General features: G+C 37.2%; 4 protein-coding genes across 6 annotated transcripts; 2 read left to right on the top strand and 2 right to left on the bottom strand.

Annotated features, from left to right (window-relative positions):
* Nucleotides 1–893: 893 nt before the first annotated feature.
* LOC123194581 (calcium homeostasis endoplasmic reticulum protein-like) lies at nucleotides 894–4891 on the top strand. The gene is made up of 3 exons (XM_044607856.1): nucleotides 894–1050; nucleotides 1432–2454; nucleotides 3285–4891. The coding sequence occupies exons 2-3, from the start codon at nucleotides 1448–1450 to the stop codon at nucleotides 4285–4287; spliced, it is 2010 nt and encodes a 669-aa protein (XP_044463791.1). The 5' UTR covers nucleotides 894–1050; nucleotides 1432–1447; the 3' UTR covers nucleotides 4288–4891.
* A 166-nt stretch (nucleotides 4892–5057) lies between these two features.
* LOC123194582 (aspartate--tRNA ligase 2, cytoplasmic-like) lies at nucleotides 5058–9160 on the bottom strand. The gene is made up of 10 exons (XM_044607857.1): nucleotides 8478–9160; nucleotides 8285–8395; nucleotides 7992–8105; nucleotides 7423–7713; nucleotides 7219–7329; nucleotides 6980–7033; nucleotides 6644–6723; nucleotides 6372–6487; nucleotides 5674–5788; nucleotides 5058–5347 (listed from the first exon to the last, which is right to left on the bottom strand). The coding sequence occupies exons 1-10, from the start codon at nucleotides 9024–9026 to the stop codon at nucleotides 5221–5223; spliced, it is 1668 nt and encodes a 555-aa protein (XP_044463792.1). The 5' UTR covers nucleotides 9027–9160; the 3' UTR covers nucleotides 5058–5220.
* Nucleotides 9161–9742: 582 nt separating this feature from the next.
* LOC123194579 (serine/threonine-protein kinase STY13-like) lies at nucleotides 9743–16291 on the top strand. 3 transcript variants are annotated; one of them, XM_044607853.1, is made up of 4 exons: nucleotides 9743–10270; nucleotides 10917–11026; nucleotides 11303–12318; nucleotides 15597–16291. In XM_044607853.1, the coding sequence occupies exons 3-4, from the start codon at nucleotides 11420–11422 to the stop codon at nucleotides 15934–15936; spliced, it is 1239 nt and encodes a 412-aa protein (XP_044463788.1). In that variant the 5' UTR covers nucleotides 9743–10270; nucleotides 10917–11026; nucleotides 11303–11419; the 3' UTR covers nucleotides 15937–16291. The 3 variants fall into 3 exon arrangements, with proteins under 3 accessions (XP_044463788.1, XP_044463789.1, XP_044463790.1); XM_044607854.1 differs by lacking the exon at nucleotides 9743–10270 and adding an exon at nucleotides 10667–10790; XM_044607855.1 differs by lacking the exon at nucleotides 9743–10270 and adding an exon at nucleotides 10710–10757.
* A 1137-nt stretch (nucleotides 16292–17428) lies between these two features.
* Nucleotides 17429–26069, bottom strand: LOC123194578 (DDB1- and CUL4-associated factor homolog 1). Its single transcript, XM_044607852.1, has 14 exons — nucleotides 25720–26069; nucleotides 25532–25619; nucleotides 25276–25392; nucleotides 24957–25141; nucleotides 23988–24852; nucleotides 23732–23829; nucleotides 23173–23596; nucleotides 22465–23067; nucleotides 22202–22384; nucleotides 21345–21905; nucleotides 20920–21030; nucleotides 20398–20516; nucleotides 18662–20282; nucleotides 17429–18292 (listed from the first exon to the last, which is right to left on the bottom strand). Exons 1-14 carry the CDS (start codon nucleotides 25914–25916, stop codon nucleotides 17612–17614), a joined length of 5853 nt encoding a protein of 1950 aa, XP_044463787.1. The 5' UTR covers nucleotides 25917–26069; the 3' UTR covers nucleotides 17429–17611.
* Between the last annotated feature and the right edge of the window lie 1111 nt (nucleotides 26070–27180).

Genomic DNA, 27180 nt, shown 5'->3' with positions numbered 1-27180 from the left:
CCCTTTAAGTTTGGAAATTTTCATTTTTTTACCTATTCAACCAAATCAAACAATAATTTTAATAATTAATAATTAATAATTATTATTTTTTATATCCAATATATAATTAAGTTAATATTAATTAAATAATAAATTATACAAACAAATTATATTTTACTTTAATGATTTTTATTTTTTTATCTTCATTTTTTTAAATATCATATTCAAATTAAAATTTTTGTTCAATAATTTTGTTTGAATTCAGTTCAAATCTTTTATGATAAATTTATTTTGTTTACGATACCATTTATCTTTTAGATAACACTATTAATCTCTTTAGCTTATAGTATTATTCATTTCATCAATAATCTTTTCGTATATCTTTCATAAATTCGAAATTAATATTCAAATTTAATTTAAATTAACCCTTGGTTTAGAATACATCTTTAAGAAAACACTTATATCTTGCCCTCCTCCACCTTATCTTGTCGCCACCATTGCATCACAACCAAAATTTGCTCATTCTCTACCACATTTGTCGACCCTAAGCCTCATTTTGAATGCCAATAGTTAATTTTGTGGTTGCTCCCATGTGTTAACCATGACCTTGCTAATGTTGAGTCAATTCCCCCAACCCCTCCCAATTTGACCATTTGACAAGTAATTTTAATCATGTTGTACCTCTCATTTATAATATATATATAATCACGTGAAAAAATTTAATAGGTTTAAATTGAGTTGACAATAAATAAGTTAAGAAGTTGTATATAAAGTAGACAAACCTGTATTTAACTTAAATAAAGATAATATTCTTATTTTTTAAATATTTTAAAAAGAATTAATAGATTTTATTGACAAATTTCAAAGGTTGGAATATGATTGTTTCATGGGTGGGAAACGGTCATGAGGCCATAAAAAAACAGCAAGGCAATATTTGGCTACACTTTTGTCCTTTTAAAAATTTTGGGAAGCCGGTTGGGTACCCATAGAATCCAGGTAAATTTAAAATAGGACTTAACAAACTCACTGGCAGTGCGATTGTCGTTGGTGGGATTCTCGTTCTTTGTCGAGGTATGTAAATGGCACTCCCTGTAACTGCTGTATCACTTCAAACTTAGGGTTTCGTTCCTATTTTTCAAACTCTATCTCATTTTCTTGTTCACTTGAAATTCCAATATGTTTATATGTGTGTGTGTGTGTGTATATGAGATACGACATAGCTTATATGACTGACACTCTAAAGACCAAAGTACTATTGGAAAGGAGAAAAGCACTAATTTTTAGGCATTTGAGTGAGTGTTTATTCAAGAGATAAGAGAAATATTGATAATTGAATACTTTCATTAGAATGATTGTATGGAAATAATGGTTGTGATGATTGGCATAGTTATGAATGGTGTTTGATCTTAAAAGGGTTTCTTAAGTCTTCTTGTACGTTGTTTGTTCTTGTAGTATCTGAAAAGGTTTTATGGACCGTCCTCCTCATGATTATGCTGCTGCATCTGCAATGGGGGCATATGCTCAACAGCAAAGACCAGTTGGCAATATGCAACAGCAGCAACAATTTGGATATCTTCCACATCAACAGTTACCTCCATCAGTGATCCCTCCTCCCTTCCTTCCCCCTCATCCTTCTGTCCAACAGTTCCCATACCTTCCTCACATGCAACAGCAGCAACAACTCCATCCCCATCCTCATCTTCTTCATCTTCCACAGCAACAGCAGCAACCACCTGCTTCATTCCCGTCCCATTTACCCCCTCATTTGGTTCCTTCACCTTTCCATAGCCCATATGATTCTCCCCAGCCCCCAGCTCCTCCCCCATCTGATCCTGATCTTCAAAAGCGTATAGACAAACTTGTTGAGTATACTACTAAGAATGGCCCAGAGTTTGAAGCCATGATCCGTGAAAAGCAGCAAGATAATCCTGCATACAGTTTCCTCTTTGGTGGTGAAGGCCATGGTTATTATCGTTACAAACTTTGGTTATCTAGTCATACCCCAGGTGGCCCCTTTAATCATCCATTCCCACCCACTTCAATGCCGACAATGCATCCTCCGCCAAACCCTTTGATGAATCCACCTCTTACTACTCCTCCTATGAATTCTGGGGGACATTCAGCTTCAATGATGGGTGCTCCTCAGATGCACCAACCTCCTTTTCCACCATTTTATGAGCAGCAGCACCATCAGCATCCTAAGCCTTTTGTGGGTCATGGTCGACCAGATTATGATCCTCCCTTTAAGGGTTTTTCTGGTCCACTTCCTTCTGATGTTGCTATGGAGCTTAACAATGTACTTAACAATCTAAATGGTACAAAAGAGTCAATTAAAAGTGCCAAGACTTGGTTCATGCAGAGGTCCCCATTTGCACCAGCTCTGGCTGCAGCACTCAGAGACAGGATATACTCTGTTGATGATTCTGAGAGGCAGCTTCATATAATATACCTTGCCAATGACATTCTTTTTGACAGGTATTTTTCCATTTATGTGCTATTACTCTTTTTTTAACACTTAATTTTGATAGCTCAGCCATATCATAAGTTGGCAGTTTGTTGGGCATCCACTGATGCTTTATTTATCTGCATTGTTTCCCAGTAGTCTTTTGATATCTTGGTATGTTGGATGGTATGTTTCTCTCTCTACATTTAAATATCATTCTCTCTTTAGATTTAATTAGTTCTTCAGTTTCCACTGGGATTGCTTTTCTTCTATTGTAAATCTAATGCAGTTCTTTATTTTTATACATGTGTGATTAGAAACTATCCCTCATGCTGGATTTTACCTTGATTTGTGGTCCTGCCATCCCGAAGAAACCTAAAACCTTTGGTTGATTGATATGAGAAGTTATTTCATTAACAGGCTAGTACCATAGAGTGACAAGGTTGTAGAATTTATAATCCTGAAGTGTAGAACTCCCAGTTTAGCTGCCCCTTATTCATCTAAAAACTTGAGGCTGATGACCTTCATATTTAATACATAAACAAGAAATAAGACATTGAATAGGAATTAGGTTGTTTCTTTTTCCTTCGATTGATCCTCAAAGTACAATAATCTATTATAATGGCCAACCCCAATCTGACTAATACTCCAAAAGCAGAAGGGATCTTTTTTTCTTCTTATGATTTCCACCAAATATTTACCGGACAGGGGTGTATTATTATTTTGATACAAGCAACTCTAGATTTTCGAGTTCTGTTGCTTTCAGAGTGTTGTTTATTAGCTTTCAGCTTCCAACCCCAGGCACCTCAAGGGTTGATTTTCCCACTGATACTTGCATGTCCTTAATTTCCTTGATTTGCAGTTTGCAACGGAGGACCAGCCTGCATGAACTTGATAACGAAGCCCTTGCTTTTAGACCTGTCCTGGGTTCCATGCTTGCGAGGGTTTACCACAACCCTCAGAATAAGGAGGAAAATCAGTCACGCTTACAGAAAATCTTACAGTTCTGGGCTTCCAAGGAAGTTTTTGATCAAGATGTTATTTATGCCCTTGAGGGTGAGATGATAGGTGGACAATTGGTTAATTCTTTTTCAGGTCCTGCTAAAGAAATGTCTGCAGCTTCAGGGGATCCACAAACAACAAACCATATTGCTCCAGAATGGCAGCCTGATAGCAGAAATGCTGTTCCGAATGTACTAGTCCATGATCATCCTGATAAACAAGCACCCCCTTTGGTGCCAGCACCAATACCAAACCAGCAATTTCTTCCAACTCCTGTTCCAACTGGTGCTTTTCCAGGGTCCATGTCCTTAAATTCTTCCGTTCAACCAGCAAACCAATCAGCTGCTGGCACAGGTGAAAAGTTGCCTCCTTATCCTTTGTTTCCACCAGGTCTTATCCCAGGTATGGTCAGAAAGATGCAGATAGGTAGTGGCGTGCCCTACTCTCCCATGAGTCCACTGGACATCCCTACAGTTATACCTCCATCCAATATATCACCATCTGAAGTTTTAGAAAGAGTTTCGAAGTTCTTTAAAGAGATTGGAGAGGTTAACCCTTCTGAGGGACCCCTGAAATCTGATTCAGGAGATGAAGACTATGAGTATGAAAGAGAGCCTCCTGTTCGCAAGGGAGGGGCTTGCATCCCTCCGCCACCAAATCTGCAGGTAGACCCAGAAACAGGAACTTATGCTGATGGAAGTGTAGAGCGGAAGCCTGGATCGAGTAGCTCAGGTAGATTAGGTCTTGGGGCAACTGCTAACCCAAATGAGGCAAGTCAGTATGATGACGTTTACACTTCTTATAGGAAACAGAGAAGTACCACCTACCATTCTTCCATGAGTGCAAGAGCTGCTACCAGGTGAAAACCCTACCATTGTACTACCTATTGTCATCGTTTTTCGGAAATATTGAAGTTCTGAGTATGCTTTTTTCTTACATTTAAATTCTTTTTCAGTTATCGGCCCTTTTTTTCCTCTTTTCGTTGGTCCTAGAATTCAATTATGTTTTTGTGAACGCTATTTAGGAGTGTATCAACTTTGATAAATGAATTAGTTGCTAATTTGATTTAGGAAAACGTCATTGAATTCTTTTTTTTTTTTTTGCACAAAGAGGCAAATTACTGTAGCAGATCGATAACTGATCGGCAGTTTTGATCATTACAATTTCTAAATCTTTCCTGATAAATTTCCCCTTCAAAAGAATTGCACAATGCTTACTAAAAATATACAAAGACTAATTTAGTAAGATATCTATCCTTTTCCCGCTTATTTTAGGTAATCCCCATCTCATACGGGCAGAAGATCTAGATTTTGGGTATAATTGCCATCTCTGCAACATTAAATTCATTCATCAACACCAAATAACCTAATGCATACCAACATACAAGTTTGCACTACATGACGCACAAGGTACGAATTCCACAATGACATTTGCCACTTCTCTCAATATTGTCAACTCGCAACTACCCTGCTTGGCATGTTATTGAGCAGACTTTTTCCCTGTTAATCGGCTATCAATTGCATTGCAAGAAAAAGGAAACCTGCAAACTTCCACACACAATTCATGTACCAAACCATATGGCCATTGCATCTAGAATGCGGCAAGGTTTGCACGTATTGACAACTAGTGCAAATGAAACAACCAACTTTTCATGATATAGTGTATCTAAGTGGTTTGCATGTATTGACAATTAATGTAAATGAAACATATATCTCTTCATGATACTGTGTACTTAAACAATAACAAAAATAGGATATGTTGCACTTAAACAAGGCATAATTCAGTTCTGAACAGCATCAAGGAGTGATCCTAAGTGGGTCACGGGGAAATAGTGATGTTTTACGAATGTTATTAAGACCACAGAAAAGCATAACCACACGCTCCAGTCCAACTCCAAACCCACCATGTGGAGGTGCACCATATCTGAAAAAGACCATCAATAAGATTAGATTGCCAATTTGAAGAAAGTAAACAGACGTTCATACAATTAAGCATCCTGACACCACAAAAACCCTAAAAAAATGAACAAACAAGCTGACTTTGTACTAGGGAAACGTACATATACTTAATAATCAACATATATCAACACAAATGGATTTTATGCCGGACTCATTAGACTAATTTCACAGACCAAAATCAGATTCATTCTTGTTCCTACAGGGATTAAAAGACACAGGTTTAACTAATGAGCCCTTCACATTCACTGTATTCAAACCCAAGATCAATATAAGACAACAAGGGAACCGTACCTGAAAGAATCAATATAAGTTGTTATTGTCTCAACATCAATGCCACATGCCTGTGCACGCTCTGCTATGAGTTCTGGTACATGGACACGCTGAGCTCCTGAAATTATCTCCTCACCTAAAGGATAAGACATCCACAAATTCCAATCAAGCACACAATCACAGGAACTCACCCAAACAAAGTGAAGATATGTAATAATGAAAAAACTTATCAATAGAAAGTCCTTAAGCACAAGAATAACAAGTATGAGAATAAATGCTCCAAAATTTTAAGCTTGAAACTACAACGACATTGCAATTCCATATAAGTGTCTACTTTAGAAAAAGGGATCTTTTTTTCTTTTTTAATAGATCAGTCTACTACCTTGAGTACCTTCTTTTCTATAATACATCAAGTACTTTAGTTAACATCGAATAAATTTGATCACCCTCAATATTTGTCTCATAAAAGAGCAATTAATTGTGAAGGACATATTCAGCTAACATATGTAAAAATAATTTTCATTAGAGCCACTATCAGTTGGACATGGGAACAATCATAAAAATTATGACAAAGAAGAGAAAACAAAATCTGTACCAAGACTGGAAAATGGCTTTTCTAGGTGCCATATGAACTGATATTATATTTATGATACAAATATAGATAAAGATCCAGATAAAGGTCAACAAAATTAGTCAAGATATTCATCTTCATCTATTACCTCTAATAAAGACATCAAATGAGTTGCTGTAAAGAGGATTATCATGGCAGGGCATGGTATAGAATGGCCTAACAGCCAAAGGGTAACGGTGAAGTATATAGAACTCTGTGTTATACCTACAATCAAAAGTAAAATTCAAATACATCATGTATCATAAATATGCACAAGACAGAAAATTCGAAATTTTGAGATTGGTAACAAAGAAGTGATGAGGAAAAAAACAAAAGGAAAATGTGTAGATGCAAGATAAATGAGAAGAAATATTGAATTACTTCTCCAAGACTAGCTGACCCAATTTCCTCTCCGCTTCTGTACTTAAGTCCCCAAGAGGATCAATCTCCACACCAGCATCCTAAACAATCATGAAAATGCATCACAAGTCATAGTTTAGAGTTGGAAAAACCAGAAAGTAAAAAATAAAAAACAGAAACTATTTTTCAATCATCCTGGTAATTATTTCAGCATACCAAGAACTTTAGTGCCAGCCTATTGATCTAGTTATTTTGCATGCACTGATTGATCTAATTATTTTGCATGCACTGATGTTATGACATGATAAATAAGAAACTTTTTTAATTGGTGAAACAACATAGAAAGGTTATTCTTACCTTGAGCATTTGAAGCCCTTCTTCAAATGTGAGCCGAAGAGTCTTTGGCTTGTACTGAAACATTTTGCAAATGCCAAAAATCAGATTCAAGACAAAAAAATAAAAAAAAGATTTCAAGGTGACATAACTTCAATATTCTGGATATCTATGCTACAACAGCAGAGTGAATCATGATATATTGTTGTATTATATTATAATCACACATTTTCAAGCATTTAAAATTTTCAAGGAATCACGACCTTCAAAGGTTCAAATGGGTACTGCTTTGCTACAGCTTCCAGCTCTTTCTTGCACTTTTCATTCAAAGTGTCAAACATTGCAACAAATAGACTGTCCACAAGATCCATCACCTGCAAAACAAACTCAAGTAATCAGAAAAAAATTGAAGGATTTATGTATTCAAGCACTCAGACAATCCAACCAACAAAAGAATCCAATTCTACCTCAGAATAATGCTTCTTAATCTCCATTTCAACATCAAGACCAGTAAATTCACACAAATGTCTATGAGTGAATGAATTCTCTGCCCTAAAAACGGGACCAATCTCAAAAACCCGCCCAAAATCTCCACAAATTGACATTTGCTTGTGAAGTTGAGGAGACTGGGCTAGGCAGGCAGGTTGGCCTTTGTAGTCCAACTTAAAAACAGCAGAACCACCTTCACTTGAGCCTGCTATCAATTTAGGTGTGTGGATCTCAACAAACTCCTCAGACAGCAAGAATTGTCTAAATATCTGCACATAGACAAAACCCCTTTAAAAACAAGAAATGATTAGCTTAAACATATAATCAAAGCAATATATTTATTAAAAAAAGACTTCAAGCAGAAAGCATCAAGTTACTCTTGCCTCCATAAAAAAAAAATGTACTTAAAATCGAGTGACAGCTAAGTGGCCTTGATCAAATCATTCCATCAAATTTACTATTTTGATTCCAAAACGTTTCATATAGCTTTTCATTGACCATGATGCATAGTTGAGGAAACTGACACTCCGGGAAAAGAAAAACTCACAGCTCCAACTTGACTCTGGATGCAGAAAATCCCTTGATTAGCTGGTGTTCGCACATCAAGAACCCTATAGTTCAAACGTGTATCTTGATTAACACGAACAAGCTGCTCTCCTTCCTGCACCCTCCAGACAAATAATAAACGCAGAAAGAGCACAAGGAAAATCACAATTACATTCAGTATGAAACCTCTAACAATCAAAACACATATAGATAATCAATATTTACTAAATACATTTCAAAGTTAAAGTTAATGATAGAGACTGAACGAAAAAGGATAATGAAGAGAGGAGGCACCTTCAAAGCCTTTTCAATTTCAGCTTCACTTCGAGCGGCATCCTCGATGTTAATGGGTAGAGTTGGCATAGCTTTGTTAACGCAATATAATTTTCTGACTTGAACCTCCACCTGCAATAATTAAAAATTAGCTTTAAAAAAAAAACTTTTCAAATTGCTCAAAAAGACATTTTTAACGCTAAATCAGAAAGACCTGCTGTGTTGCTCCCTTGATCGCAGCACCGGGGACGGAGACAACACCGACGATATCAACGATGGACTCGCGGTTCAACGAAGCAACGTACTTGACCATCTGCCGGCTGATGTAATCAGGATTAAGAGTAGCGACACACTGCACGGTGAAACCTCTCTCTCGGACCACAAGAAACGTGAGCTTACCACTGACTGGTCGCGTGGTGTGGACGCGGCCACGTATGAGTACCTCCTGGTCCTTCAATGGTTCTGTCAACGCTCCAACCTCAGTCCAGTCTTTTCCGTACACCGAGGCGCTCCAATTGCCAGCCTCTGGATTGTCGACGGACTGAAGCTCATTGAGAGGGACGTCGCCATAGTTATCGGCAAGTAGACCCTCCTCTTCGACGGCAAGCGAAGACATGGCGGTGGCGGAGGCTGCTTCCTGGCGGCGGCGCAATTTTTCTTGCTTGGCGGCTTCCTTTTTGGCGGCTTTCTTGCTGACGGACTTGGATGATTCTTCATTTTCGGGTACCGGGGGTGTTTCAGGGATTTCAGATTCGGAAGACATTGCGTTTTTCTCACACACGAAAGAGCAGACTGGAGACGCAGCTGCTTGATTTTGACGATGTACACAGAGGACAACGTATACAATTTCTTTTTGTATTGTAAATTTCCCCGAAGAAAAATAAAATAAAATTGACAATGAAAAAACAGGAAGAAACGGCTATTCCTTTGGGCCAACAGATATTGGGTCTTCGACATGCCTTCCACGAAGTAGCCCGTAGTTTTACAAAGGGCAAAACACTAGTTCTCACCCAAGGTTTGTTGAATTATCATTTTTTATCTCTTAAGTTTCCAAAAGTTATCTTTTTACCCATTAATTACATATGTTAATGAATTTCCTTATATGAAAAAATATATAGTTCATTCTACATAAAATTTTTTTATTCTATTTTATGTTTAGAAGTGAATTTTAATTTTTGAAAAAATTAATAACATTTTAATAAAATTTTCAAAGATTTTAAAAATTCTAAAAAATTTTGCTTAAAAAACATAAACACGCCTTAATTTATATATTTATCAATAATTATTTAATTTTAAAATTAAAAAATAAAATGTATTAATATGTTAATCAAATCGAGTTATAAACTCGATAGCTTATCAAACTAACCAATGGTACTCATTTGTAACTCTATTTCTATTTACGGTTGAAATTTAAACAAAACCAAATTCGAAAATAGCTTAAATCAGAGTTAATTAATTCAAACTCAATAAATTATGACTCGGATTTAAATGAAAAGCAATTTTGTTTTAGTTTATATCCAAGCCTGATTGAACTTTAATATTCAGATCACTTGAACTTGGTATGTATTATGCAATCTTTGATCTGTTCTTAATTGGTCTGATCCAAATTTGAATCCGAGCCTTCCATAAGCGATGCATTATAACCAGAAGAAGGCGAATGAGATTCTTAGTACTGAAATAATTTATGAAAAAATGAAAAAGAAGAAGAGTCCAACGAGCCAAACTAATAAAATAATAAAAAGATAAGAGAGAGAGAGAGACGCGTTTATGTCACAGGATAAAGAACATCGAAAAAGCCCCAGAACAGAAGCCAAAGGACACGTGCAGAAGAGGGAAGGCGAGTACAAGGGTTTCAAATTTAGTGCGGACTAGGAGTGGATTTGGTCACAATAAAAACAAGGCTTTGGAATTAGAAGCCAAGACTGCTCACTTTCTTCTTCTTCTTCTTCTTCTTCGTAGCCGGTGGTCACGTCAGGTCAGGGCATTAGGTCAAGCTCTGAACCAGTTGTAAGTTTTAATTTTTCTTATTATTCTCAGTTCATTTATTGCGCATTTTATTTTCGTTTTTTTAGTTTTTAATTAGCTTGAGCAACAATTCTGTTTGCTTTCTTTCTTTTTTTTTTTGTATGTTTTTAGTAGTGCATTTGAATTTTATGTAATTGTTCGATCAGCCGTTTTTACAAGTTTTTGGTAATTTTTTTCTTAGTGTGTTTTTGCTCTCTGAGTTTTATTATGATCTGATCGATGCATCATCGTGTTCACAAAATTTGAATTAGGAAAGTTTTGTGGATTTTGGAATGAATTGCAAAACTGTCTTATTATAATTTTTTTGTATTTTTAGCTTCCGTCCCTGGGACGGCTTTGTGTGTGGTCTCAGTAAGCTGTTTATTTCCTTTTATAATGATACTTATCATCACAAACTTGTTCAATAATTTAGTTACTTTGATGGGAACTGAGGGGAAAAAATTTTCAACTTTGTGTTATCTAATTGGAAGTAATCACCCCCTCTCTCTCTATTGCATAGATGGTTGATTTCTCTTTTGCTTTCTTTAGCGTTTTATCTCATATGTTTTTTTTTTTTAATTTTCCAAATGGGTCTCGGTGATTTCTTGTAAGATTGTGTGCTTTTCTTTATTTTTTTTTTTCTTTCTAGGGAAATTTGATGACAGGGTAAAGTTGGTGAAGAAACTGTGGCTTGGAGTGAGTGCTATGAGTCTACAATCGAGATAGTGGCGTTTCCAGTACATTTTCTATCTTGGGAAGGTATTCCATTTTGTCTTAATTTGATTTTTTTTTCCTTAAAAGGTTTCCACAGTCTGTATGTTCCTGCTATGAAATGTAAGGAATTGAAAATATTTCTTCCAAAACATCTGTTTCTAAAAGTTTTGCATTAACCAAAATGGGCTTTCTCTTTGATTCTATTCAATTTTTATGACCAAATCAAATACACACTCTTGACAAAAAGAGATTGTTCAAAAGAATTTAAGCAAACATTTACCTTAATGATTATTGACAATTGATCTTCATCTATTTTTATAGGGTACATGCTGAAAAGACTACATTGTGAAATGAGTGTCAGAAACTTGGGATAAGAGCAAGACCAGTCCTATTTTTTTTTGAGTTCTACTTTCAGAAGTTTCATTCGTGATTGGAAAGATGGTTGAGGGGCCAAAATTTACTGGATTTATAGGAGGAAATAGCAACGGTGATAACAATTTTTATGATTTCACTCAAGGGTTTTACCAAAAACTTGGTGAGGGTACAAACATGTCCATTGACAGTTTGCAGACAAGCAATGCCGGTGGCTCTGTCTCTATGTCGGTGGACAACAGCAGTGTGGGATCCAACAATTCTTTGACTCACATTTTAAGCCACCCAGGTTTGAAGACTGTGAGCCATAACTACTCTGTGGGTCAAAGTGTATTCCGTCCAGGTAAGGTGACCCATGCTCTTAATGATGATGCTTTAGCTCAAGCTTTGATGGATCATAGGTATCCAACTGAAGGACTGGAGAATTATGATGAGTGGACGATTGATTTGAGAAAACTTAACATGGGTACTGCTTTTGCTCAAGGGGCCTTTGGAAAGATATATAGAGGAACATACAACGGGGAGGATGTTGCGATTAAGATATTGGAGAGGCCTGAGAATAGTCCAGAGAGGGCACAAGTTATGGAACAACAGTTCCAGCAGGAAGTCATGATGCTTGCAACACTTAAGCATCCAAACATAGTGCGGTTCATTGGAGCATGCCGTAAGCAAATGGTTTGGTGTATTGTCACAGAGTATGCTAAGGGAGGGTCAGTTCGACAATTTCTAACAAGAAGGCAAAATCGGGCGGTGCCACTTAAATTGGCTGTTAAGCAGGCACTGGATGTGGCCAGGGGGATGGCATATGTGCATGGACTTGGATTTATTCATAGAGATTTGAAGTCAGATAACCTTCTTATATCTGCGGATAAATCTATAAAGATTGCAGATTTTGGTGTAGCTCGAATTGAGGTGCAAACAGAGGGAATGACACCAGAGACAGGAACATATCGTTGGATGGCTCCGTGAGTATCTAGATCCTCTATATGTTTAGTTTTCTTCTTCTAACTACTATATTATTTATATTCAAGGTTTTGCGTTTAATTCTTTGTCCTCTGAAGCGACCCAAGCTTAAGCATTGATTTTGTTGGTGGAACCATCATTGTTTGTTGCTTTTGGTTTCAGTTATATCAGTAATTCAATTAGTAGCTCCCATTTTTTTAACTTTCTCTTTTTTTGAGTAAGTTCTACTAGTGTATCATTAAATTAAAATAACTAGCCTCAGAACTGGAAATAGATGATGGCAATGGACGCAATACTTGTGAACAACATTGTGACAATATCCACCTTCTGAGATGAAGAAGTTGCTTGGAGATCTATGATAATTCAGTGTCATTCTGTTGCTGTTTAACACTCTCTTACAATGAAGATGGAATGGCAAACACTGATTTTGTGCATTACTCCTTTTTCCTCTTGCCAGTTATGACACAGGAAGCTTACCTGTGAGCATGCAGAATATTGGCAACAAGAGATATGAAGCTAGAGTTTATGCTTTGAGATAATGTGGAATTCTATGGCATGATGATCTACAGTGTGTATGACATCAGTTTATTCAATTATTAAAGGCATGCATCAGTATACTGTTGAATTATGTTTAGGGCTATATCTTAAACCCTAGGGAGCTCTACTTCCTCCTGCTTTCAAGCCATGGCATAATTTTCCCGTATAATGTTTTTTTTTTAATAATTTCAACAGTCTTTAAAACATTCTGAAACATATAATAGTTATGTAGCTGACATAGTCAACAATTTGCTACTAGATTTTTTCTGTTAGTTTGGAAGAATGGCAATAGTTGTATAGAAATTTTCTAGCTGGATGAACTATGTTTTATTGGAATTTTGAGCATATACAAAGTATAAATGCATTGCAAAAACAATGAAATTGAAGTTATGAACCATATCTAAATTTCTTCAAAGCATAGGGAATTGCTTTTTGGAATTTATGAGCCATGTCTAAAAATTTCTCATAATTTACTGAATGTCTCTTTTATTATGGCATCATTGTTTTGACAAGTGATTATTATTTATCTTTTATCGGGTACAAACGTGACATAGAGAGAAAATGTTGGGGAAACATCGGGTCGTCTGTGCCAGTAAGAGAACTTCAACTCTCTGGTGGGCCATCCTGCAGTTTCAACTCTCGATAACATTCTGTAGGAGAAATGTAATATTAGACAACCGCTGATTGGAATTGAGTATATAACCCTATGACATACAACTTCATGACATACAACTTTATCCATCGGTCTAGCAATGTTTTCTAGATATCTTCGTCTTAGAAGCTATCCAAATAAAAATATGTGAGGAAAATTACAATATTTCTTTTATAGTATTACAGCCCTTGTAGGATTTCTTTTTTGGTTAGAAATGCTTACAGAATATGGTTTGATGTGCAGAATTATATATGCACTTCATCATAATTAGCATATGATATTTTGATTTCAAATGTTTTGAGGTATTTCCATAATTGCTTATTTTGTGAAAGGCTAATGTTGAGTTTGAGCTATTAGATGAGCAATTGTCAAAAGAGTAGGAGTTCTAGTAATACCCATTATAACGAGTTTGAAAATAGGGGAGCTTGAATTTGCAATTGATTGATAGTCTGTGATGAAAGTGTTTCTTAATTACAAGGATGTAAACAAGTGATTGGTTGAATATTGGAAGTTAAAAACTCCCACTATTCTTATTAAATCTTCTTCATACTATTTTCATGACCATTATTAGCACAACAAAAGTAATTGGAATTAATTAATTATATTCCTAAAGCTTGTGAAGCCGTTTCCTTATTTGTGGAGTCGTTGAATGTACCCATGAAGTATATGGTCTTATATGGAAAAAAAAAGAACTAGGTGTTATTAATGAACGCAATATTGTACAGTTAAAACTTTGGCTCTAGCCTAGGTCCAGATGAGTGATATGTCATAAGTTTGCATGAGAGTTGGTATTTTGCCTTGACTATGGCGGTTTATCTCCAAGATGATAATGAATAGAAGTTACTTTGATTCAAAGAGTAATTCCAAGAGATGACATTGAGTTCAATGATGAAAGCTTGATTTGTGTGAGAGAGACTAGCTAATGAGGCGAACCTTGCCTTTAGGATAATAAGAGGCTCTCATAGGAATGTTAGGATTCTTAATGTTGGAGTGCAGTGCTTCTTGGTTTCCAGTATTGAGTAAATTTAGGCGTATGATTTTATGACTAATAAATAGGCAATATTTTTTTCGAAAGTATCTAAAAGTATTAAAAAACTTGATATGTAATTTGTTCTTTACTATAAGAATCTTTTGTCTTTAATTTTATATGCTAGTTAATGCTCCTTGAAGTACTTAATAAAATCCTTCAAGTCTTCTTTTCTGTTTTCTCCTAATTTTTACATACATATTTTGATTTTATCCCTTCTGTTTTGTTTGGTCATGTGTTGTTCTATTACACACAGAACTTGCTGGTTTTCAATCTTGTCATTGTTGATCTTATGTCATGTTGGACCAACTCTTGGATTTGAGGGGATAAGCTTTGATTTGAAAAACGGTGGTTCATTTTTTTTATTCTTTCTCCAATATCCTTCTATGCTGAATTTATTGTTTTGTCTTTGCTTATAGCCTGGGTATAAAAAATGTGTGGACAATGCTAAAGCATTATAAAAAAAGAACATGTCTCATTTTTCACTTTCTTCTGAAAACTAATTTTATTTTTTTGTAGACAGTTCAATAATTTCCAACTCTTGCATGTAAATATGTGTATTATTGTTTAGAGGATCCTAAATTAATGAGAAGGCAATATATGTTTGCTACTTCAATAGAAAGATTGGAAGTTTGTTATACCCTTTGGTTCTTTGATTGCATGATTACTTGATGTAATGGGAAATTGCTTAATTTAACAATGCTTTTAATATTCAGTTGGAGTGTTTTACTTACTCTGCGGTATGAAACGATCGTACTCTCTTTTAAAGCACGTACATATCATCTGTTATCTTTGTCTTTTACCAGCCACCAGCTCATTTGGTAGGTGCTTGCGACACTGTCTCACCAGTTTTGTTGACTGCACATGCCAGTATTTATTTGATTCTATCGATGCTGCCAAATATGTGCTTGCTTTTGGGGTCTAGTGCTTTTGGTGTCCATTCTCAAATGAACCTCAATTCTATTGAAATTATATTTGTGATATTTTTGTCAAATTTTTTGTTTCATGTGTACAGTATGATGATTTTGTTTGTTTTTCTGAGTGTCTTTGCCAATTATTTTCAGAGAGATGATCCAGCATAGGCCTTATACACAAAAAGTGGATGTCTATAGCTTTGGGATTGTCCTTTGGGAGCTCATCACAGGTTTGCTGCCCTTCCAGAACATGACTGCAGTACAGGCAGCATTCGCTGTGGTGAATAAAGGTGTAAGGCCAGTCATTCCAAATGACTGCCTCCCTGTGCTTAGTGACATCATGACCTGCTGCTGGGACACCAACCCAGAAGTTCGTCCACCCTTCACCGAGATTGTCAGAATGCTTGAGAATGCTGAAACCGAGATCATGACTACAGTGCGCAAGGCTCGCTTCAGGTGTTGCATGACTCAACCAATGACGGTGGATTGATCCAGAACAGAAGACCAAAGAAGACATGGTTAAAAAAGGACATAAAAGATAAACAGAAGCAGTAAGAATTTTACTTATAAGTTTGTGTATGTATCTATACTTTCTTTAAATATTTGAGATAGGGATAAGTTAACTTTTATACTGATGGTTTCTGGATATCGACAACAATTGTAATGGATTATTGGTGTTGAAGTAGTTTCCCAGATCTAGTAGAAGGGAGCTTTTATGTATATGGAGCCTGCCATTTTCATTGAGGTTGTATTGTTCTGTTTTTTCATAACAGGCGCAGGTTCATTATGTTGGATCAATTATACTATGATTCTGACCTTCTTCGAAGAAAAGTCATTTGTTTGGAGATTTAGACGTTTTCCCACAGGGCATTCCAGTACACTTGGTTACTGTTGACAATGTCTGGTATTAATTAATTATATGATGAGTAAAAATACTATTAAAAATCAATACATATAATTAGTTTACTGCAAGTAGTGTTTATTCAATAATAAACATGGCAGGAGATGCTGCTATCCAGAACCATAAGTTGGGAGTATCGGTTCATCAACATATTTATTTATGGAAGGTGAATGCTCTCTAGAATTTGTTATGCGGTTGGTTGAGTTATTCGTTTTGAAACCCGGATTGGACCGGTAAATCGAATTGGATAACAGTTAAACGGTAAAGTCAATCTGGTCAATGTAGATTTTTTTTTTTTTTTTAATTTTACAATTACTGGGTTTTGATTTTAATTTAAGTATAATTTTGATTTTCATATTTACTTTTGAATAGACAAAAATGTTTTGAAAAATTTTGTAATTGTTTTTATTTAGTTGAATTAGAATGGTCAAGATCCAAATCAACCTTTCCTCATAACGGTCAAGATCCAGATCAAACCTTTCCACACTTGAATGCCTAGTCTGAGGCCGGTCTTCAATCATGGCCTCTGTTAACAGAACAAGAACTTTGATTGTATCAACAGTTTTTGGCATGGTTTCATGGCGACCACCGAATTTCTGTATGAACGGAAGTGAATCGGAATAAATGTAGACACAGAACTCAGCTGGGGCACTAGAGTTAACAATTGATGACTTAAGACAGTATGATCTAACCATTTTCGGGCTTAAAGGAAGAATGATAGTTGGAGTACTGAATTTTGAAGAAGAGAATAACAGAAGTGAAAAGTGAAGAGGAATCAATATCAAGAGCATCGCTGGCAGTCACAGTGACAATGAACCGACCCAGTGACAATGGATTTAAACCGACCCAAGTTCAATTAGGAGTTGTTTCGGCTCAACTCCAACTTTGAAGAGCATTGGTAAAAGAAAAAAGTTCACCAAAAATGAAAAAATGAAGTTACAGAGAAGAATTTTTACTAAATAAGATGAATTTGTCAATAAATTTTGATAATTGAGCCAACCCAACTGGCTTGGATCCACCCCAACTAACAGAAATCAATATATTCAAAACTATCAAAGAGTAGAACAACCAAGGAAGCAAGGGAAGGAAATAATTTGATTACCTTATATTGCACTTTTTTTTCCTTTAAAAAATTGACCACATAACCAAAATCCCTCTCCTTTTCTCAGAATTCTGAAAGTTGAACAGACAAGAAACATGAACTTTATCCCACTACCATTAATGTATATATATGAACTTGAAAATCTGTGCTACTTATGTCAAATTAGAAGCTGATAAAACCCTCTTCATCATCCCCGCTACTGAGGGATTCAATGAACTGACTATCGTCCTCTTCATCACCTTCGGTCACAATCTCCAAAATTCCACCTCCATCGTCCATGATAAAATCTCCATCTTCATCATCATCAAGCTCACTCACACTATCATCGTCATCGTCATCATCATCACTGTTGCTCAAATCATCACCATCCCCATCTAGATCCGGGCCTGGCCCAAGTAAAGGGTCCATATCACCATCGTCGTCCTCATCCTCCTCTTCCTCATCACTCTCAGCATCATCAGGATCTGAGTCATCATCAGTTGGCCTTCGGCGACCAATTTCATAAATCCTGGCTGAGGAAACCATCTCTTCTTGGTCATCCATTGTGATCAATCCAACATTTGAATCTGTCGGTTCCGTTGCGAAGTCAAGGACACAACGATCAACTGGTATAGTGGCTATGTCAGAGTAGTTGATGGCATCCACTGTGCGAAATGCCGCAAACAGAGGGTGCTTAACTCGTCGGGTGTGAACTGCTGACATCATGTCCTCAAGATTTCTCCTCAGCATGGCATAAATTACGTCCCCACGGGCATTGAAGGTTATTGTTGTTTGGTCTAAGGATGGTACACTTCGGAGGAGCCTAAACTTCCGAAGATCCCAGACCTCAGAGTTAATAATAACCTGTTTAAAGTAAAAGAAAAATTGAAGTCCATGGAAAGTTGGAAATAATATCTATGTACACAAAAATTAGACATTGAATGTAACACAGGTTTCCGTGTACAGACTAGATAGACTCGAGTCAAATTTCAATATCCTAAAACAGAAGAATCACTCGTATGCCTACACAAATTTCAGTGATAAAAAAACTTCAAAAAATCAACTAAATATCTTATAGAACTAAACTTACTAGGTCCCTTTTTTCGTTATTTGAACTTCAATACAATATACATCTAAAACAAACAAAATATGATACATATAGCGGAAGCAACTGTTTTCCTCAAAAAAAAAAAAAATGTACACATATATACACATGCAAACTGTTCTATTTACCTCATTCCCAGCGGGATGAAAACCACCACCCCCATAATCTGTGAACTGATCAAAACGATGGACAGGTACAGAATTCCGGCGGTCCCATAACACTCCATTCCAGAGAAGCATTGTGTCTGAAGGACTGAAGTGTATCTGTGAATATGCATTGCCCCGACCAGTGGAATTGGCAGGTGTGTCAGACAGTTTCAATTCCAATTGGCAGGTTTGAATATCATAAAGGAGAATTCCCCGTTGGGAAGTCTCCATAGGTAAGGCTGCAAAAATGCTCCCAGAATTGCTAAATCTTGCTGCCTTACACCCCTCAAATGAATGCATTGGCCCACCTGAGATTGAAGAGGCATCCCACAACCGCACATCCTGGGAGCTCGATGAAAGCAAAAGATGGGTCTCAGCTGAAAGATGTGACTGGACAAGAGTCAAAGGCCCCTGGTGGCTTATGCAGCTCTCTAGCACATTGCCACTGTTGGTGTCAAAAATTTTGAGCTCCTTAGTGTGGCTACCAACTGCAATATGAGATGAGTCTCCAAGAAACGTTATACATGTCAAAAGGGCACCAGCATCATCCCGGCATGTTCGCCATGGCCTGAATCTGCTGTAAACAAATTGACGATCTCTACGGTTTCTGTGGATTCCACTGTACATACTTTTGTACTCACGTGTACCAAGCCGGGCCGTAACATTTAATGGAGCATCAAGGCTCCGCTTTGGCTCAGGACAGACATGAGGATGTAGGAGAGAAAGTGGTGGAAGAGTAGTTATAGGAGCTGGACATTGCCGATGCTGGTGCTTCAGATATTGAACAACAAGAGAGTCTAGAGTTAACCGTTCTGAATTGCTGGACTGGGAATCATTAAGAAGTCCAAGTTGGGAGGAAGGTGTTGATTGTCCCACATGGTAATTGCCATATTGGTTGTCATCCAAATAATCGGTCAAACTACTTGGTGTTGATCGACCATGTTGATCCCTTAGATTAGAAAACGGGGAACAAAAACCCTGAACATCATTAAGAAGACAGCTTTTACGGAGAGAATTAGGTGTTAGACAGACTGGAGACCTAAGTCCATAATCACCAGAGTTGAGTCGCTTTCCAGACAACACCAATCCAGTATCCTTTAACTCTGATAATTTCCGTTTCATAGGCAGAACAATTGGAGTCTTAAATTGAGAATCTGTATCAAGAACCCTTTTTGTCATAGATTCAGATGGAACTTCTAATACACTTGGAGCTGCAGAAGACTGTTTAGAACTACTGTGCACTTTTCTAAATGCTGGTGTTTGGCAATCATCAGACTCAGGCTGATTTCTACACTGTAAACTGAAAGAAGGAGAGAAAACCAGCTGCTTCTTCTTTGAAGACATACTTGAATCACACTTCGAACTAATATCCTCATCACGTGCAGTAAATTTAAATTTATCAGCAAGAAATCCTCCAGGAGTACGACCAGAAGGCCACTGAAGTTGTGTTGATGAGGTTTCTTGCATTGAGGTTTGATGTGCAAGAGATGATGGGGCTGCCAATGAGGGCAAAGGTGTCAACTGAGCCTCTTTCAGCAGTGCAGCAGCTGTTGCACCCAAACCAGATGCCTGAAGGTGTTCATGCATAAGAAGTAGAAGTTCCCTAAAGTTTTCAAACATGCCCAACCACAGAATGGCAAAATAAAAATTTTAAATTATCAAAGAGAAACGAAAATAATCACCTAAAAGAACATTGTTTCAGAAAAAGAAAAAAATACCTGGAATGGTAAGTAATGGGGGTGGCAGCAGCTATGGCTGCTCTTTCAATGCGCCTTAAAGTAGGGGTAGCAGCATCAGTAGCTGCTAATGTACTTGCACGCCCTGAATTTGTTACAACCTACAAAATACAAAAGCAACTTCAAAAAATTCAAAATGCTTCTTTTAAGTAAAATTAACAATTAAATCAAGCATGTCATCCATTCTAAGTATCATAACACTGGACAGTGAATAGCAATACTTTTCACCGTTTGTTCAGAAGATAATACAATAGCATGTGCTAGATTTTTACTTTAAGGCAATGTAATATCAATTCTACAGTTTAGTACTTTTTCTCACCCAGTAAAAACTGCAATTAAAAAAAAGAGAGAAGATATTTTGGGTTTAAAAAGTTAGAAAACAAGGCAGGTTAAAGATTATTTCAATTTGGCACTAAATGGTACTAATTCCTTTCATCCTAATCTCAAACTATTACTGTTCATACATGAGACAGCACATTAAAATAAAGATACACTGATGCTTACCGCAATAAGCTCGATCGCCACCTGAGAAAGTTCAGCCTGCCATCTGCCTTGATCAGTTCCAAAAATCTGGCTACCCGAATCTCGAATAAGTTCTGATAACTTTTTCCCGACCTGGAAGGCCAAGTTCAGCTTAGTACTGATCATCGAGAAATAAATTCATTCCACAAAAAATTACACTTTTATCCCACAAAGTTTGTGTATATTTAGTGTGACTTCTAAATTATTACAAGTCACAACAATTTTTGTTTTTTCCATTTTTTGAAAAGAGGGATTATGTTCAACGAAATTTCTAGAGCTTTACAAATGTACTACTCCGTAGCAAACTAAAATTCAGAAGCCATTCATCAGCTATGCAATATAACCCTAATTGCATTGAGAAATACCATTAAAATTTGACTTGAATCTATTACATAAAAGTCACTTACCTGAAGCTTAGTCAATATGTGCGCAATTGTATCGTCTCTGGCCAAGCCAAGCAGGACTCGACATGCAAGAGCTCGAAGACAGTCCAGAGCAGCAGGTGGAGAATAAATGCGTGGCTGCAGGAGATGTAGAAGTACCTTTATGCCATTGTTAGCACGGACAGCCTCCCTTGCTTGACGATATCCTTGTTCCAGCTGTGCAGCAAGACCTGCACTACCTGCTCCGGCACCTAAAGATATCCTACGATCCCCAACTAATCCTGATGTTGGTGTGGGTAAAGATGTCTGTGAACTGCCAAGAGTGGACAGTGTGTTTGTAGCAGCACCTCTATCTAGCACACTAGATTCCCCATTACGCTCTCTTAAGTCACTCTGGCTGGGCATGTAAACAGCTCTTTCTGAAATATTACGTTCTGCATTCCTATCTCTGTTCTCCATGGATGAACCATTTGAGGGTTGACCAGAAACAGACTGTTGACCTTGTGAAAGTAAAGCTGGCTTATTGCTGATTGAAGGTGGAGGACACACAAGATTGATTAGTATGTTCAGTGCTGGCTGTATGATCTGCAAATATACAAATCATCTTAGAATGAGACAACTGTTATAGACAACACACACTATAACAGCCTCGAGTCTGCTGCAGCATATTCGGAAATCTGGTAATGTCTTTCTTCTTTTCTAAAATATTTTAATTTTTAAAACCTACAAAATATTATTCATCTTTGTTTCTTGTTAAAAAAAAATAAAAATAAAAGTAAATCTACTTCCAGTTCTCCAGTTATGATTGTTATAACTTACTGGACAACCAATACTAAAGCATCAATACCAATGCGAGAAATGTTTACATCAAAGTTCTTTACCTCAGGGTCCACATAACTACTAGTTACATTTGCCGCATCCAAAATGACTGCTATACCAGAATGATTGTTACTCAGTGTGGCATTTACTATCATCTTGCGGCTGTTAGGTACCAATGTAACAATGTGCAGAACACCCAATGCATACTGAAGCAAGTCATGCAAATAACGCTCAACAGGAGGGGCCTAAAAACAGAAACCAAAATGAATTCATAGAGAGAAACAAATCAAAGGTAAAAATAATGTAAAGAGTAATCACACCACACCTGACACAATTCCAACATGGTAATATGTCCATTAGAACTTAAAAACCTGTCAACAGCAGGCCAACGAGTTCTAACAAATGCAGGGCCTAGCTTCCGATCTTTCTGTAACTGTAGAAAAACTGCATCTATTGCTTCATTACTAATGTCAAGTGGCTTGTAGGCAGCCCTTACATTTGGAACATTCCGGGGTGCATTTCGATTACTTTTATTAGGACGAATGGAATCAACAAGCAAAAGGAGATGTGCTCTGAAATATTGTCGCAAAGCAACACAGGTGTGATAAGCTATCTGCTTCTCTGAGGATGTCAGTACTTCAGGTGGTGATCGATCACTTCGAAGTGATGTTGAACCAGAAAGGCCTAAAGCCCCAGAATTACCTCCAGATCTTACAGAGGCAGCATCATTTAAAAGGCCCAGTAATTTCTGCAAGCCATCCTGAGCATCAAAAGCATCAATAACTGCTCTGAAGACAAATGCAGCAGCAAAAAATAAGGCTGCATTTTTCCTGGCTAGTTCCTGGGTACACTCAAAAAGGTAAATAGCTAACTCAACCACCTGGCAGACAACATCAGAAGGAAGCGCACATACACGTTCCATTATACCCTGAAACAAATTTTCTATAAGTGAGAAATCATAGTACAGCATAAGGTAAAATTACTGCAAGCAAAGCACACAAATTCTTAACGTTAGTACACTAAAAAGCATTACCTGAAGAGATCCTATAGTAAATAAACATGAAGAAAGACCAAAAAAGGTCAGATTGATTCTTGGCACAGCAAGCAATTTTTGTATGCCACCTCGATCCACAAACAGTGCAGCGAATTTTCGGTGAGCAGCCAAAGCACAAATTAGCTTCATTACATCAGGTAAAATTTTTGTAACCTTAGAGGGTTCCTCAGATTTGCAACTCCGATGCAATAGTGCAAGACAGACATCCACTCCCTTTTCATGTAACACAGGACCCAGAACTTCCATGTATTCACCTAATGTCTCAAGGCACTGAATGCAGTATTTTTCCCTCAACTGTGCAAGGGTTTCGACATCAGGGATGAAATATTCTTCAACATCCTCAATTACTTCTGTTTCTATGACACTTACACTCACTGACTCAGTATCAGTGTTGCTAAGGTTCCTGTCACCAACCCATAATTTGTATATCAGCACTTGCCTAACTGAAATACATTTAGCCAGAAGACATTACACCATCATAACCACCAAACAAAAACCCATAGCACAAGTATACTTGCTTTAGTGAGAAATTACCAACCTTGAAACTTCAACTGCATTAGCAGCGTCGATAACAGTAGATGCAGCTCTGGAAGCAGCCGAAAAAGCAGCTTCTTCATCGTTGGAAGTTCTAAATTCCTGACAAAAAGTCACAATGAAAAACAATTGAATGACTTTAGTGATGAGTATTATTACATTACTTTGATACCAAGAAATCCATACACACACAATACGTCAAAAAATATAAACAATACAAGGTATTAAAAAAACTACACAATAAGAATGAGAGTACATACCTCTAGAGCTGCACTCTTGACAACTTCAGCAGCTGCATCACCAGCTGCTTTGATGGCTTCTACAGGAGCATTTGCTGCTCTAGCTTCATCCTCAGCAGCCCTAACTGCTTTCTTTACTAAATCAAAAATGTCTTTACTTCCTACTCTGCATCCCTGGAAGCAGTCATCGCTATCATCTCTCTCCACAATCAAACTGTCAGAACTGTTTTTTCCTGAATCCTTCCTAGCATCTGGTACTTTTTTCAAGTCTGAAGTTCTTGAGAAACTCTTATCTCTTACACTCCGTCCCTGTCCTAGGCGACTACCAGATCCTGGAGATGTCAAAACTTGTTCACTCTCCATAGCCCCTTCATGAATCCTACTCTTTCCTCTAGATCTTGCCCATCCACGATTTGGCCTATGCTTTGAGGAGTCACCTCTACCACCTTCATCAAAATCACCAAATTTTGTCTTCCCCTCACAACCATTCCATCTTTCCTCACCATCAGTATTGACCTCACACATATCAACCCCCTCCGCTGACCCATCAGGTAGTTCTCTGTCATCAATCCTGCACTCTTCCACACATGTCTGTCTACCAGTATCTCTGTCCTGATCCCTTTCAACACCTTGATCATCTAAAGATCGCTCATCAGTTGCTCTTTGGTCATCAGAATGGCTTGCCCCAAGAACCTGCCGGACTCTACCCCTACCTTCTTCTCTACCTCTTAAGGAAGTAGCAACAGAGGTATTCCTACTGTCAGTTAAATGGCTAGCATCTTTTTGACCTGTACCAGTCTCCCCAAGGACACGTATGCGCAGATAATGCATAAGCTTTGCAGACAATCCAGATGTCAACACATCTTCAATCACCACTTGACCACCGCTATAATAAATCAAAAGCACATAAAAGACATAGTATAAAGCAAACTAAACATATAAAAAAGATTATTAAAAGCAGGAAAATAGTTAATCAGCTATTAAGCATACCCCGTCACCGTCAAACACAAAACAAGAAGCCCAGTTGAATAAGTTCTCAACATTTCAGAATCTAAAGCATCCCTTTTGCCACTTCCATGCCTCAAGTTACGATCTTCACCAGAGAACCGGGCAGTCTCATCCATCACCCAATTTTTTATGTTCTCCACAATGGGTTCTTCGAAAACATGAGGATACTGTACGGAAATTACATTACATGAAAAAGATAAAACATGACATAAGGATTCAGTACGGATTTTACAGGACATGAAGCAAATAAAACAAGACATAAATACAAAAAGAAATTAACTATCGGGAAGAATTATCTTACAATCCACGTGATAGAACAGCTTAATAGAAGACGTGCAGCAGCTGCCTGGACGGAGGTCGAATATCTACTTTCAGATAAAAACTTGGATGATATCAGTTCAAAAAAATCATCATTCTCCTGTGAAGGAAGGAAAGAAAGTAACTTATTAATCTTTATTTACAACTTATACAGTTGAAACTCATATAACAAACTAGACAACACCACTAAATAAGATAAGAAAGAAACGAATAGACAGAAGGCAAATTAGCTTAGCTACCCTAAGTATGTTGCCAAGGCGTCCAATGTTATGAGAAGCTCGCGCGGAATGAGCATTACTTGTGGAAAAACCATTCTCTTGCAAGAACCTGCCATTAATATTAAAAAAGATAATAAATGCAGTCATATCATAGAGATGAGCGCACAGCAAAACATTACATAATTATAACAATCGAAAGCCAAACGTACAGTGATTCCTGGATCTCGAACAGAGAGGCAAGGGCATGGAGAAGTTTGGGATTAGGGTTATCAGCTGAGGAAGTAATCTTTTCCATGAGTCTCTGTGCCTTTGCCATCAACTCTTCCTCTTCTTTCTTCGTCGTCTCTTCTTCTTCATGAGCTGCAGGATTTTCACTATGCCCTTGGCTCGATGATCCTTCTTCCATTTTTATTTACTCAGCGAAAATCAAGCTTTCATAATCAGACCTCACAGTTCTGTAATTTTTCTAGGGAAACAGAACAAAAGAGTGATTCTTCCGGTTTGAGATTGTTTTACATCATCAGAGGAAGGAGCGTTCGTTCTTGTTCAACAAAATAAAAAAGGATCCGAAGGTTCCCGAATAACCCGACCCCTTTAATCTAACCCTACTTTTACACTTTTCCTATTTGTTTCGGGCCGTTTCAAGACCCGTGCCTCGGCCCGTTTCAACTCTACAAAATTATTATGCGCTCATAATTACAATCAACCCAGAAGTCTATTTTCTGAAGCCCTCACAGCTTTCAATAAATTTGAGCAAAGTCCACCACTAGAGTAATGTTATATATACATAATAGGCCAAAGGACTATTTTCCATCCAAATTTAAGTGCGTTTTCAAAGTCACACATATGAAATTTAAAAATCTAAAAGTTCCACCATCTATTAAAAATTTCAATTAAAGTTAAGAGTAAAATTGTTATTTAATAAAAAAAAATTAAAGTTTTATTACTTTATCCTCTTCAGTTTAAAAATATCACAATTCCCCTTACCTAAAGTTTGAAAAATCTAAAATTTTCTCCTAGAGTTTGCAAATCATCATTGGAGACAACGAACTTTGTTGACTCCAATGTTGTTGGCTCTTCCTCCTGGCTTAACTCTCTCTGCTGATCATTTTCCAGCCACTAGCAAAGTCTATTTCTACCATGTCGTCTTCTTCTGAGATTTTTGACAATGGTTTTCATCTTAGACAAAATCGAAATCACCTTTGTTCCAAACGAAGACAATCTGATAAAGACTATTTCATCTTTGTCAGAGAAAATAGGCTTTGTTAGTAGCTGAAAAGTGATCGACAGAGAGAGTTAAGCCGGGAGGGAGAGCCAACACCACTGAAGACCATGAAGTTCATTGTCTCGTTAACTTTAAAAATCTCATTTAACCACTTATGGGCCGTTAAACTTAACTGAGTCCGTTAATCATATCATTTTTTCTTTTAAACCTTAAAAACTAACACTTTCCCCCTAACCCAAGTTTTCAAAAACTACATTCCCCCCCCCCCCCCAGGGTTTCCAAACCTTCAGATCTAATTTTTTTGACGACTACCGATGATCTCTAAGCACCTACTCTCCCTCTCTGACGACCCCTCTTTTTGGTCATACACTTCCGACGCTGTATGACGTTGTCGTCGATGAAGACGAAACATATTCGTCTCGACTAAGACGTCATTTTCGTTTTT

The sequence above is a fragment of the Mangifera indica genome, chromosome 13 (genome assembly GCF_011075055.1).
Source record: "Mangifera indica cultivar Alphonso chromosome 13, CATAS_Mindica_2.1, whole genome shotgun sequence".
NCBI lineage: Eukaryota > Viridiplantae > Streptophyta > Magnoliopsida > Sapindales > Anacardiaceae > Mangifera > Mangifera indica.
The sequence above is the reverse complement of the archived record's forward strand: the minus strand, read 5'-3'. Positions and strand labels throughout refer to the sequence as shown.

Coding starts and splice junctions, on each gene's coding strand:
- LOC123194581 (XM_044607856.1), top strand. CDS start 1,448: ATGGACCGTCCTCCTCATGATTATGCTGCTGCATCTGCAATGGGGGCA. Junction 2,455..3,284: donor AATGACATTCTTTTTGACAG/GTATTTTTCCAT, acceptor CTTGATTTGCAG/TTTGCAACGGAGGACCAGCC.
- LOC123194582 (XM_044607857.1), bottom strand. CDS start 9,026: ATGTCTTCCGAATCTGAAATCCCTGAAACACCCCCGGTACCCGAAAAT. Junction 7,330..7,422: donor TTAAGAAGCATTATTCTGAG/GTAGAATTGGAT, acceptor TTTGTTTTGCAG/GTGATGGATCTTGTGGACAG. Junction 7,034..7,218: donor ACCCATTTGAACCTTTGAAG/GTCGTGATTCCT, acceptor AAAATGTTTCAG/TACAAGCCAAAGACTCTTCG.
- LOC123194579 (XM_044607853.1), top strand. CDS start 11,420: ATGGTTGAGGGGCCAAAATTTACTGGATTTATAGGAGGAAATAGCAAC. Junction 12,319..15,596: donor ACATATCGTTGGATGGCTCC/GTGAGTATCTAG, acceptor AATTATTTTCAG/AGAGATGATCCAGCATAGGC.
- LOC123194578 (XM_044607852.1), bottom strand. CDS start 25,916: ATGGAAGAAGGATCATCGAGCCAAGGGCATAGTGAAAATCCTGCAGCT. Junction 23,830..23,987: donor TCAAGAGTGCAGCTCTAGAG/GTATGTACTCTC, acceptor ACTTTTTGTCAG/GAATTTAGAACTTCCAACGA. Junction 21,906..22,201: donor GTAGTTATGTGGACCCTGAG/GTAAAGAACTTT, acceptor GTATATTTGCAG/ATCATACAGCCAGCACTGAA.